General features: G+C 53.8%; 1 protein-coding gene across 3 annotated transcripts in view; it reads right to left on the reverse strand.

The window, feature by feature from the left end:
- The window catches only part of CAMK2A (calcium/calmodulin dependent protein kinase II alpha), a 33,280-nt gene extending 23,042 nt beyond the window's left edge, over positions 1 to 10,238 (reverse strand). The window contains exons 1-8 of one of the 3 annotated variants that reach the window (XM_065918902.1): positions 10,118 to 10,238; positions 9,936 to 10,008; positions 6,933 to 7,035; positions 5,488 to 5,571; positions 5,253 to 5,347; positions 4,110 to 4,232; positions 3,656 to 3,739; positions 2,120 to 2,162 (exon numbers count right to left, since the gene is read on the reverse strand). In XM_065918902.1, coding sequence (XP_065774974.1) covers positions 2,120 to 2,162; positions 3,656 to 3,739; positions 4,110 to 4,232; positions 5,253 to 5,347; positions 5,488 to 5,571; positions 6,933 to 7,035; positions 9,936 to 9,962 — 559 coding nt within the window. In that variant the 5' untranslated portion in view covers positions 9,963 to 10,008; positions 10,118 to 10,238. The remainder of the gene's footprint in view (positions 1 to 2,119; positions 2,163 to 3,655; positions 3,740 to 4,109; positions 4,233 to 5,252; positions 5,348 to 5,487; positions 5,572 to 6,932; positions 7,036 to 9,935; positions 10,009 to 10,117) is intronic. The other 2 variants (XM_065918900.1, XM_065918901.1) reach the window with 2 other exon arrangements.
- Between the last annotated feature and the right edge of the window lie 3,116 nt (positions 10,239 to 13,354).

The raw sequence follows: 13,354 nt of genomic DNA on the forward strand, positions 1-13,354 counted from the left end.
GCTCCCCAGCCCAGGGCTGGACGCTCCCTCCCCTTCCCGGCCGGCTCTAATTTTAGCCCCATGCTGCTGCGGAGGTCATGTGTCAGCCCTGCCTACTCACTCTGGACAGCTGCGAGCTGCATTTTGCCGGTGATAAGAAGTAGATCCCCCCCACCTCCAACTCCCTGCTCCTCTGGGACCCAACCCAGCTAGAGCACCCATTCCCTGAAGAGGCCTCCCCATCCTCAAACTCTAGAGCTCTGCGCTGGGGCTGGCCATCTCCCCAGTGGCCAGGAAAAGCAGAGCAACGACTCCTGAGGAGACCTCACCTGGCATTTCCCATTTCCTTCCTTCGTCAGGACAAGGCATGAACGCCTAGCCCTGCGCAGCCTGACTTCTGTTAGCTTCAGATCTCAAGCAAATGGCTTTAAGTTAAATGAGACATAGCACTTGACATGTATGCAGTAGATGCTCAGTAAACAGTAGCCATGCTAAGTCCTTCACCAGACGAGCGCAAGCTGGGGAGGAGGGGTGGTACTGAACGTTGATGCCCCAGAGGTTTGGAAAGATGGGACTCATAGCTGGCCCAGTCCCCCAATCATTCTCACATTCCCACCGATGACCCCTCTCAGGCTCTCGTGCATTTTTCCCCTCTTGCCAAGTTTCCACCTTGCAAAGCAAGTGGGGGGCGGGGTACCTCTAGATCCCAAAGCCGAGAGGAATAGCTGTTCCATCCTCCATGTACGTTGTGGGCTAGACCAGGATACACAGCAAGCAAGGGGAGGACTTGCCCCTCACACCTCCAAGGGGGCCCCCTCTCACTCCAGCCCACTATGACAGGACTGAGGGTCCCCAGAGGCCACGCATTCTAATTTTCAGGAGGTTTTCTATGAAATCTCCTGGTTTTTAAATGCTGGAAACTCTTGATCACCACCTGCCCCTCCCAAAAAAAATTTTTCTTAAACACCGCTGGCCCCTCAAGCACGTGGAGAGAGAGGGAATAACTTATGCACTCCATTTTGTGAGCTCTGGACTAGAGTGCCCGAGGGGCCCTTCAGTTGTTAAAAAAAGACACTGACTGCCTGGGTGGCTCATCTTTCAGTTTAAGGAACTGCAGGATCCCTGTCTGGGGAGCGCGTGGGAAGGCAGCTCTGTGTGGTGGGGAAAGCCCAAATCTGAAGTTCCAGGGCCTTCCTGGGCCTGGGTCTCATTCTCCCAGCTGCTTAAATGGTCAGGTGGGCCCTCTCAGAGAAGCCAGGCCTGCAGCTCCCCAGAGCGGAGCCCTCGTGGTGGGGCTGGCCAGCTGTCCACAGCAGCCCTCCCTGGCTGGCCCCGGCACCAGCCCCAGGCAGAGGGCCCCTCGGGTAAGCTTTGCTATATCTGCTCAGCTGCCCCGTCAGCCATCCTGGGCTCCCCAGGGAGAAGCCTCTGGCGGGCGCTGGCCACGGCACTCTCCAACATGCCAAGGGGAGCTTCTTGCTAAGCCCTGATGCTAATCCCTTCCCCTTCTCTCTTTGGGGCCACATGCCGCAGGTCACTGGGTCTTCCCTGCCTTAACCAGCCTGGCTTTGACCAAGGCCAAAGGTTCCTACCCTGGACTCCTTGGTGATTCGGCCTGGTAAGGGCACGTGCTCTGGACTGCTCACACCTGCCCTGAAAGCTCCCTTTAGCAGCGTGACCTGGGGTGGGTCAGAGTTGACCTCCCTGAACCTCTGCTTCCTCATTCAGAAAACAGGGGTGGCAATCGCCTTGGCACAAAGGCCACATGAGTGAAAGCATGGGAACTGCTTGGTGACTGTGGGGAACAGGGATGCCGCTCTCCCTGGGCCTGGCTCAGTCCCTCCCACATCTGGACCCTGACATGTGGGATGCCTCCCCCAGGCTGGTCCAGCCTGAGAACCCAGCACTGCTGTGAGGTAGGGGAGGTGAGGGTTAACTTCTAACCCTTCCTAGTGGGTCCTTGGCTTGATGACCTTTGACCTTTACCACTTCTGCAGGTGGTATCAGGTGAGCTAAGCTCTTAGTCACTGGGTCCTCTACAGCCCCCATCTGGCCTGAGGGCACCCAGATAGCCCATCCGACAATGCCCCCAGCTCCCGCAGGACGTGTATGAGGATGAATCCGAGGTCCTGCCACCTACCAGAGAAGTTCCTGGTGGCCAGCATAGTGGTGAGGATGGCTCCCTGCAACAGAGAAGAGAAGGCGGTTTGGGGGAGAGGAGGCCAGAGGTGAGGGGAGAGGAGAGACAGAGACGGGAGGGGGTGGGGAAGGAGAGGAAGAGGCTCCATTCAGACACAAAAACCTTCTGAAGCTCCTTGCCCTCCATTTCTCCCACCCCACAGCCCTGAGACCATCCCCGCCTCCCGGGAGAAGGGTGAGGCAGAGGTGAGCTAGGCCTTAGCTGGCACTGCTCAGGGGATAGGGCCATCCAAGGAGCAGATATTAATAGATCCCACCGGCCTGGCCAGAGCTGGTGGATGTGCTCGGGGACACCTGTTGGGGGAGGTTCCTAAAGGCCAAGGAAGTTTGCTGCTGGGCCAAGGACACTAGACTCTGCACCCCTCAGCTCTCTCTGTCTCCATATTCTTCCTGGACACACAGCTCCTCACTCTAGTACTGGCTCATCCCCCTCTCTGTAGTTACTGGGCTCAGAACCTTGGATTAATGAGGAAAAACCCTCCTCTCTCAATAAGGGGGCTGGAGACCAATGGCCAATTCGAATTCTCTGAGTCCAGTGGTCCATGATTTTAAGACTCCCTGATTCTGACATTTTGAGACTACATCTATGACAGCTCCCACTGGGGGTTGGGGGTGAGACTCAGCTTCCCTGGCATCATGCTCACCACCACCCTTTGGCCCATGTCCCTATCCTGAGCCACCACACCTGGGGGCAGCTGGTGAGGAAGTTCTCAAGGAGCCAGGGCCTCAGCATCTGTCACTCAGCATGCTGGTGGCTTCTCTGTTCCAACCAGCTGGGGGCCCCTCGGTCATCCTTCCTACCTGCTCACAGGGCCCCCGGCAAGCTCTCGGACAGGACCAGTCACAGCCCTGAGAACACACAGACCTGCTGAGAGGCCGGCAGCTCGGGGTTCACCTCGGGCACACTGTAACTTCCTCAGGGCACAGCCCCTGTCAAGTCCCTTGGCCGTTCCTTTCCAGCGGTTGGCAGCTGCGGTCTCTCACCCCTGCCATGGTCACATATCATCCCTGGAAACCTCTCCCTGCCCCACTGAAACACTTGCTGTCCCCCTAAGGGGTCAAGCTCATGCCTCTAGACTTCTGCACAGGCTATTCTCTGTGTCTAGAACACCTGCCCCTCTGACTTTACACTGTTAATACCTGCTTATCCTTCGGGATCTCAGATCAAATGCCACTTGCCCAGAAAGACTTCTGGGATCCTTCCCTAGTCCATGCAGATCTGTTCCCCTCTTTGGCCCCTCTGTGGATCCCCACAGCCTCAGGGCAGGCGGTCACAGCACTCACCACTGCCCCGTAAAGTCCTGGTCACTGGTCTGTCCTCGCCACCGCTCACTGCCCAGCCCAGACAGCCAGTGGTCGATAATCTCGTTGACTCAGTGAAGGAAAGAACTAGTGAAAGGGCCTCTTGGCCTCTGTGCAGACCCAGGCCAACCTATTCCCTTGTCTGTGGGCACGAAGGATGAGGACCCGCGGTTACCTTCAGTTTTCTCCTGGCGTTGAACTTCTTCAGGCAGTCCACGGTCTCCTGCCTGTGCATGCAGGAGGCCACGGTGGACCGGTGCTGGAGGAAGTGGGGGAGAGGTCTGTGAGTGGAAGGCAGGCCCACCCGAGGTCCCCCCACTCCCAGAATATCCTGTGGATGTGGTGGGTATCTTGTAAAGAACAATTCTCTGTTCTAGGGGATGGTAGAAACATCCTGGCATGAGACATTTGAAGCTGATAGCTCCCCCCCACCAATCATGGTGCCCACTCAGAATGCCTCCCACTGCCACTCTCCACCTGAGAACCACAGCAAAGTCAGTCTCTTGGACTAAGCCCCCTCAGCCCCATGTTGGGCCTGCGGGGCAGCGGGCAGGTCCAGGACTCTGTGAGGGCCTTGATCCTGAGGTCTGGAGGGATCCTCAGGAGGGGCTTTGCTGAGGAAGGCTCACCGAGATCCAGGGGTGCTTGAGGGCCTCGGCGGCTGTGATGCGTTTGGATGGGTTGATGGTCAGCATCTTATTGATCAGATCCTTGGCTTCCGGGGTAACGGTGTCCCATTCTGGTGATGGGAACTGGAAGGGGCAGAGGGGCCAAGTTTGCCCAGCCTACCCCAGGCCACCCCTGCGATCCCCCAGCCCCTGACTGGCAGGGGAGCAGGCAGGGGTCCTACTGCCCGTCCATGCGGGCATCCACAACCAGGAGGAGTTGGGGCGAGGTCCCCGACCCCAGGACAGATCAGAGCAATAGCCGGGGGAAAGGAGGCCTCCCTCTGCTCTTCTGAGGTCGTGTGCCTTATCTGGAGAGCAGCAGGTCAGTGGTGAAAGCCCAGACTTTAGAATTGGAAGGTTGGGTTCAAGTCCCAGCTCTGCCTCCTGGGCTGTGTGACCTTGGACAAGTCACCTTGGACATGTGACCCCTCAAGTTACCCCTAGAGATGTTGTAAGGCTTAAATATGATATAAAATGCATGGTACATGGCTCAATAGATATCAGTTGTGTAGAAAAGCAATATATTTGGTTGGCAGAAGCATGGACACTAGAGCCAGACTGCCTGGGTTCAAATCCCAGCTCTACCATTTCTTAGCTATGTGGTCTGGCCAGTTATTTAACTTCTCTGTGTCTCAGCTTCCCTATCTGTAAAAAAGCAGTAATAACGGTACCTATGTCATGATTGGTATGAAGATTATAATAATAGAAAGCATTTAGAAGACTGCTATGTGTGTTAGCTATTATTACTGTCTATCTATATACATACAATATATAATTGTGTGTGTATAACTGTGGAGAGATAATCTGGCTTCTGGGGCCTACCCCCTCTATATCTCACCCTACTTTTGTGCTGATTCTGCCTTCTGGGGCCCCATGGACTAAATCCCCATCACTTAGATGCTCCAGTCACTGGCATGGCCAGTTCGCTGTCTGGCCCCAGTCAGCCCTCAGGCTCCACCTGCTGGTCACCCCCACCCCATAGCTAGAGAGTGGCAGGAAGGCAGGAGGGAGGCGTCCTTGGGTCTCTGGCCTCACTAGGCCTTGACTCTCATTGGACGGGGCCCAGGGGCTGGCAAGGAGGCTGGAGACAGGAGCACCACTCACATCATAGGCGCCAGCTTTGATCTGCTGGTACAGGCGATGCTGGTCCTCATCCCAGAACGGGGGGTACCCCACCAGCAGAATGTACAGGATGACCCCTGGGGAGAGGACGAGGAGAACCTTGAGCCCCAGAAGTAGGAGGGATGGGGGGCACATGGAGGAGAGTGATGGGAAAGGAAAGAGAGGGCACCAGAGGACAGGCAGGCAGGGGGATGGAGGGACCTTCAGATGGACTCACCACAGGCCCACAGGTCCACGGGCTTCCCGTAAGGGTCCTTCCGCAGCACTTCTGGGGATAGGTATCCAGGTGTCCCTGCGAACCCTGCTCCCCAGACACACAGACAGGCAGACACATACACAGAGGCACATAAGTAACATAAGTAACCTCCTGGCACATAAGTAACCAGGAGCAAGATCCTGCTGGAAGAGGGATAAGGCTGCCCTGGAGATGGGGAAAACACCCCCTGCCCCCAGAGCTGGCCAAGAGCTAGAAGCCCTGACCTGGTAAGACAGCAACACCTCTAGACCAGGGTGGATGAGGACAGAGTATACTGTCACCACCTGCCTTGAGAGCCTCATGGCCGAGTCACTGATCCATCCCAGGGTCCTTCCCACAGGGCCCTGCCTCAGAGTCACAGCTTTCTGGCAGAACCCTCCCAGAAGCCTCCACCAGTCAAGTGCTGGTGATCCTCGAGGTGAAAGGTCCTAGCCTGTCAGCTCCAGGCTGAGCTGAACCCTCACTCACTCCCCATTCCATCCAGGATCTGGCCCTAGGGTGGCAGGAGGCCTATCCCTAACACTGACTTTGCCCTAAGCCCCTTAAGTAGGTCCCTTTTCCCCTGGGGCCTCAGTTTCCTCATCTGTGAAACAAGGGATTAGGGATTTCTATCCTAAACACCTCCCAGCACTGTTGCAAGAACTACTTAAAAAAAAAGGACACCCAATTTTTTGGGTAAGTTTCGGTAAGTTACCCAAATGTTTTGGTAAGTTATTGTGAGAATAGTTCCTATTAAGGAGTATGTATGCTAAGCAAGACTAAGAACTCTCTATGCCTGATCTCGTTTAATCTTCACACAGTCCCAAAGAACATACTTTTATCGTCCCCATTTTACAGACGAGGAAATGAAGTCTCAGAGAAATGACTCACTCAAAGTCACACACCTTGTAAATTGCACAGTCAGGAACTCTGAACCCAGAGCTCAAGCTCTTAACCACTGACCAACATTGCTCACTAAAAAGTATTCCCAGATAGCCAAAAGGACTCAATTATGCCAAAGTCTCAAGAGCATGCTGGGTCAACTGACTCCACCCCTTTTAATTTCCTTTCACCTATTCTTAGTTTCTTAGCCTCTGTTCCTAATCTGTAAAATCAAGATGATAATCTAGCACCCAGGCTGCTGGGGAACTCATGGAAGCCCCCAGCTGACAATGGTGGATGCACATGTGAAGAAGTCATGTACTGTTTTAATGACAACCAAGTCCCAGGCCTGGACCCCAGGGAGCTAGGATGGGCGACAATCACTGACGCAAAGAGACTGGGTAAGGGGCCCTCTGCTCCCTGAGTCCTGGCTGGGGCAATGGCCACCTCCAACCAGGCCCCGCTCGGGCAGAGGGTTCCTAGAGGCCAATGTGTCAACTCAAGGCTGGCCGCCAACACCCCTGCCACCCCCTGACCCCACTCACCAAACCATGCCTGCTGCTCGCCCTCTACCTCTATGGCCAGGCCAAAGTCCGCCAGCTTCACTGCAGCGCCCTTGAGCTTGGAGGCCAGCAACAGGTTCTCCGGCTTCCCAGGACCAGAGAGAAGAGGAAACACGGGAGAGGCAGAAGTCAGGGGACAGTGAGCAGATTCAGAATCTCACCTCCAGAGGTCTGGGTTTTCAGGAGGAGCAGCTGAGCGATCCAGAGGCTGCCTGCCCCTGCCTCCCTCCAGCCCCAAGCACAGGACCCCTGCACTTCCCAGAGACACGACTACCCCACTGCAGCCCTCCGTCTGCTGCAAACGCAAGACCCTCCTTCAGCCTGCCAAGCCCTCCTTCAGCTTCCAGCAGGGTTTGGTTCTGGGGCTGAGGTGGAGTGGGACAGTGCTTCTACTATATGCCAGTCACTGGGCTAAGGGTTTTGCATACATCATTCGATTTTTCATCCCAACAATCCTTTAGGGTAAGCACTCTCCTTCTCCAGTGGCCTTCCTACATCCTCAGACAGTCACTCTCGTTCCACCTCAGGGCCTTTGTCCTTCCTGCTCCCCTTGCATGATTTCCTCACCCTCTGGGCTTCACAGGTGTGGCTCCTTCTCATCATCCAGCTTTCACGATGTCACCTCCCTCAAGAAACCCTCCATGACTACTCTATCTAAAGGAGGAGTTCCCAGGTATCTTCTATCTTAGCAGCTTGTTGCTACGTTCATAGTCCCATCAAAATTTCTAAGTGTTTTCCCATCTGTCTATGTGCTTATTCATTATCTGTCACCTCTGTGCAATACGAGTTTCTGTCCACCAATGTATCACTAGCACCTAAAACAGTGGGCAGCACTAGCAGGCATTGAAGTATGTATAAAAATAAGGAAACTGGGGTTCAGAGAGGTTAAATCACGACCGAGGTCACACAGCTGGTGATGGTAGAACCAGACTGAGGCACAGTCTGGCTAGAGATGCGCTCTGAGCCCCTCCAGACTGACTGCCGCAGGGCCTCCTACGTGCCACCTGTCCTATGGAGGCATGAAGGCTGCCATCTTCTGCTGAGTCTGAGGACAGAAAATCCTTCTCCTCAGGACAGAGAGGTAGTAAGAGTGGGGACTTTCCAGTTAGAAGGCTCTAGCTTCTGATCCCAGTGCTGCCATTCTATGCTATGGAACTTGGGTAAATTCATCTCACTTCTCTGGCCTCAGTTTCTTCTCCAAAAGTGGGAATAATGCCTACTTCATGGGGTGGCATATGGATTAATTGCAATAAATCCCTATAAAGCATTTCCCAGTGTCCTACAAGTGTTTGATAGGCATCAGTACTCATACTTTTTGTTTGTAGATGCGGGGTGTGGGCTACCCCCATCTCTACATATAGCTGGTTTCCTCTGACCCGCTTTCCCACTAGAACTTAGGAGATCCACATCTGACCTTTCACTGCCCAAAGCTAGGCAGGACGCAAACAAGTATAGCTCCATCTGCCCCTGGTTAAGGCCTCTTTGGTCCTCTGGGGACTGTGTTCCCAGCATGCCCTGGGTCTTGGTAGCTGTTCTGCCCTGATTTGATGAAGGCACCACTAATTAATCTACCCAGAGTGGCCTAAATTTGTGCTGCCTCTCTCCCTGTTCCTCCTCTCGGTCAGGGGCTGTGGTTATAATGGGAACAGGCCCCTGGGGAGAGCTGCCCTGCAATCTGGCCAGAGACCCTCTTTGCATGCACACTTGCCTGCGGGTCTAGACTGAGACACGGGGAGCTCACCTGGGCTCAGGTGCAGAGCCCCAGATGGCTCGTGACCGTCAGGGGTGAGCAGGGGTTCTGGTCAGAGCACTGCACCCCAAAGAGGGATCTGAACTGACAGGAGGATGCCCAGGGAGGGGGCCAGGATGAGGAAGGCTTGGAAATTCCATCCTGGGGGGAATGGAGAACATCCTGCAGAAGCCTCCGGAGCTACTGCAAAGCCACCCATGTGCCTTCAGGGCTGCTCTGAGCTGGGAACTTGACCTCTGTGTGGCCCCAAAGGGTAGAACTGGGGGTCACAGGGGAAGCCCCCACCATGGGGAAAAACTGGAGGAACATTTCCTAACAGTTCAAGGGGCTACCCCATAAAAAGTGAGTTCATAGTCACCAAAAGTCAAAAAGCAGAGGGTTGATGGACACGCAGCAGGGTCACCTAGAAGGGGCTGCTACAGAAACAGGAGGTGCAGTCAGTGGCTTTTTAGCCCTGGCCCAGTGAGGGCAGGGGACCTGAGGTCAGGAGGCCAGGGCGCCAGCCCCAGCTCAGGCTGAACTGCATGTTCTCAGGAAAACCCCTTGGGTTCTTTGGGCCTTCGTTTCCCGCTCTGCAAAACGGAGATGATGTTAGGCAGCTCCCAGTCACTGAGGCTGTGAGGCCCAGCTGAGGAGCAGCATGCGGTTGTGCTGACTGGGCCAGGCTGTGCAGCCAGGGCCAAGCCTATACCCAGCATCGGCTTAGTCCTGCTCATCTCTTCAAGCGGGAAGAGAGAGGACTCGGAAGGCCTCAAAGCCTGCTTTCCTACCCATCACTCCATTCCGGAGACCGGAAGCAAGATTAACAACGCCTCTACATTCCAGGCACTGTCCTGCCTCCTTTGACATCCTCACTGACCCTGTACCGAGGTTGCCATGGCAACCCCCACTCTAATGAAGCTGAGGCCCTGCAGCTAGAAGGTGGCCTCGCTGGAATCTGGACCCCACCAGAGCCAGCCTTGGCAGTCTAGCCGCCTCTCACCTGGCCTGGGGCAAATCACCTGAGGCTGGGAGTCGGGAGGCCTGGGTCCCGAGTCCAGATGCTCTGCTACCCTGAGTTCAGTTTCCTCATCTGAAGAGTAGGGGAAATTTTCCCACGCAGCCCAACTCAGGAAAGCTAACGGGGCTATGAGAACAGCCCTGGCTCCGCAGGTTGAGGGAGGGGCTGGGCGCAAGTGCGCAGGCTCCGAGTGAGCCGGCCGCTGGGGTGGGGGGCGGGAGGGGGGGTCACTCACCTTCAGGTCCCGGTGCACCACCCCCATCTGGTGGCAGTGCAGCACGGCCTCCAGGATCTGCTGGATGCAGTGACTGGGGGGAGAGAGGAAGGGGCGGGGCTGAGGGCGGGCCTCCCCCGGGAGGTCCCAGGAGGGCGTGCCCCGCCCCCAGGCGTCGCGGCCGGGCTGCACCTCTCACTCACCTGGCATCCGCCTCACTGTAATACTCCCGGGCCACGATGTCTTCAAACAGCTCCCCGCCGGTAACGCTGGGGAGACAGGCAGAGAGTCACCCTCCCACAGAGGCCCCAGGTGCCGCGTCTCCAGGAAGCTAAGGATGGGGCGCAGGGACCTCAGAACCTCAGCCCCAAAGGGAGGGGCCCCAGAGTCCACGGGGATGCCCCCTGATATAACCCCCTTCCTGACTTCCAGTCCACCCTCCCCTGCATCCTCGGGCTTCTCCTCCACCAGAGCCAGGCTGAGGTCAGGACTGGGGGTGGGACACTCAGAACATGTCACTATGATTCATCAGGCTCTTGGAAATCCAAGGGCTGGAGCTTTTTGTTGTTGTTTTTTTTTAATAGACTTTTTTAAAGAGTAGCTCTAGGTTCCCATCAAAATTGAGCCGAAGGTACAGAGATTTCCAATAGCCCCACTGCCCGACCCCAGCCATGCACAGCCTCCCCCATTGTCTCAAGTGCTGTTCTTTACAGATGAGGCCGAGAACCACTGAGGCCTCTTAGTTCGTGATTGCTTTTCATTCAATTGCCTGTCTTTAAAAACTTTAAATTTATTCTGAAAGGAAACTTCAGAGCACCACTAGAAATGGAAAACCAGCATCACTGGCCACAAATAGAAGCAAAACTAAATATGTGATGATGAAAGTTAAAAGTGTTTGTTGGTGTGTCAGGAAAACCAGCCTGCACTGCTTGGGTGGCAGGCCTACCACATTTTTGCAAAGTCTATCAGAAGAGAGAATTCAGCCCAATCTGGGGGCTGTGGGGACACTTCAAACCAAGGGACCCAGTGAAGTCATCCCTGCCAGGGCTGCCCCTTCCCCACTGGACACCCCAGGGTGAGGCCAAACTTACAGGTCAAAGATCAGGTAATGGTGTCCCTCCTCAGAGATGCTGTCATGGAGCCGGACTGCAGGAGGGGCCAAGGTAGCTGGTTATGCAGGACACAGGGCTCCCCACTCACCCCCCTCTCACCCATCAAATAGCCAACATTCCAATTTCTGTGAAAGTCACTGAGCTCACGCCAGTTACCAGGCGCTTTGACAAAGCATGAACAAAGGCTCGCCTTTGTCGACTTAGTCACTCAGTCATATCTGACTCCTTGCTACCCCATGGACTATAGCCCCCCAGGTTCTTCTGTCCAAGGGATTCTCCAGGCAAGATTACTGGAGTGGGTTGCCATTTCCTACTCCAGGGGATCTTCCCGACCCAGGGATTGAACCCGCATCTCCTGCATTAGCAGGTGGATTCTTTACTGTCTTAGCTACCAGGAAAGCCCTCACTGACCTCAGGCATCACCCAAAGAAGCCTGAGCGTAAAGACAAAAGACCACAGCTTTGGTCAGAGTTTAGCCCCCTTCCCTCTCTAAGAAGAGAAGTTTCCTGCTGGGAAGTTTCAGGGTCATGGAAAGAGCCTGTGACTCAAATCGCTGCCACTTGCTAGCTGTGCATCTTTGACCAAGTTGCTATACCTTTCTGAGCCTCTTTCCTTGCCTGGAGGGCTTCCCTGGTGGCTCAAACGGTAAAGCGTCTGCCTGCAATTTCGGGAGACCCAGGTTCAATCCCTGGGTTGGAAAGATCCCCTGGAGAAGGAAATGGCCACCCACTCCAGTACTCTGGCCTGGAAAAGTCTATGGACAGAGGAGCCTGGTGGGCTACAGTCCATGGGGCCACAAAGAGTCGGACACGACTTCACTTTCATTGCTTGGACAGTGAGAATGAAGCTCCTGGAATTGCAGGCTTGTTATGAGAATTCCATGAGGCACATAATCCATGTTGACTCAGTGCTGGCCCTGAGCTAGTAGCCCTCCTCCGCTTACAGGTCTGAGGAGCTAACAGAGCTGGTGGACGAGGGAGTGACAGCAATCCCAGAGTTCTGGCCTGCTGAGAAACTGTCATCTTTTCATACCTCATTTACCAAGAACAGAGGCAAAGCTCCCAGGAGCCCAGAGCTTCCAAAATTACCCCCTAAGCTTCTTTCAAAAAAAAAAAAAAGGAGGGAGAGCCCAAGGCCTGGGGCTGACTCTGCCAACCAAGGGCAAGTCCTCCCAGGTCAAGTTCATGTCCTTCCCTGTACCACAACCTAAACAGGTCCATGGGCAGGGGGGAGGATGGGCTCAAAGAATTATGGTACATCACACAATGGAAGATGTTAAAATAATGAGGCAGTTCTTTATTCACTAGTTTGGAATCATATCTAAATTTTGTTGTTTGGTAAAAGAGCAAAGCAGTATGCACAGTCCTTTCTAAAAAGGAGGATGCATTTCAGCTTGGGTATAGCATCAGTCTCTCTGGAATGATCCAGCGATGTGGGCACTGAGGTGGCCTTGGGGAAGGGAATTAGGACAGCTGGAGTTGTGGGCGGGTGAGACTTTTCACTGTAAGCCCTAGTGCCTTCTGAATTTCTGCCACATACAATATTGAGTCCCTTAAAGCATATGGCCCTCATGTCGCTGTTCAGTTGCTCAGTCGTGTCCAACTCTTTGTGACCCCATGAACCGCAACATACCAGGCTTCTCTGTCCTTCACTATCTGCCGGAGTTTGCTCAAACTCGTGTCCATCAAGTTGGTGATGCCATCCAACCATCTCATCCTCTGTTGTCCCCCTTTCCTCCTGCCCTCAATCTTTCCCAGCATCAGAATCTTTTCCAATGAGTCAGCTCTTCACATCAAGTGGCCAAAGTATTCTCCGCATAAAGTTTGGAGAGTGGGTGCCTACACAGATGGGGACCTGAGATGGAGGATGAAGGGATACAAATTTAAATAAAATGTTTTTTTAAATCTTAAATAGTATATATTTATAAATAATGACTTAAATATGTTTTTAAACTGTTTTAAAGCAAAACTAAAAACTAACTAGCCTGAGTATGTATAATTTAGTCCTGCTTTAATTTTTTAATTAACATTTTATAATAAAAAATTTCAAAATACAGTCAAGTGAATACCTATGCACATACCACCTAGACTCTCTTATTAGTGTTTTCTCATATGTGTGTGCATGCTCCGTCTCTCAGTCGTGTCTGACTCATTGTGACTCCATGGACTGTAGCCCGCCAGGTTCCTCTGTCTGTGAGGTTTCCCAGGCAAGGTAACTGGAGTGGGTTGTCATTTCCTACTCCATTTCTTATATATGCCTTACTATATTTCTATCCATCCCTTCATCCTTCAATCTATTTCCATTTTTAAATGCATTTCAAAGCAAGAA

This window comes from Muntiacus reevesi, chromosome 1 (assembly GCF_963930625.1).
Source record: "Muntiacus reevesi chromosome 1, mMunRee1.1, whole genome shotgun sequence".
Classification (NCBI taxonomy): Eukaryota; Metazoa; Chordata; class Mammalia; order Artiodactyla; family Cervidae; genus Muntiacus; species Muntiacus reevesi.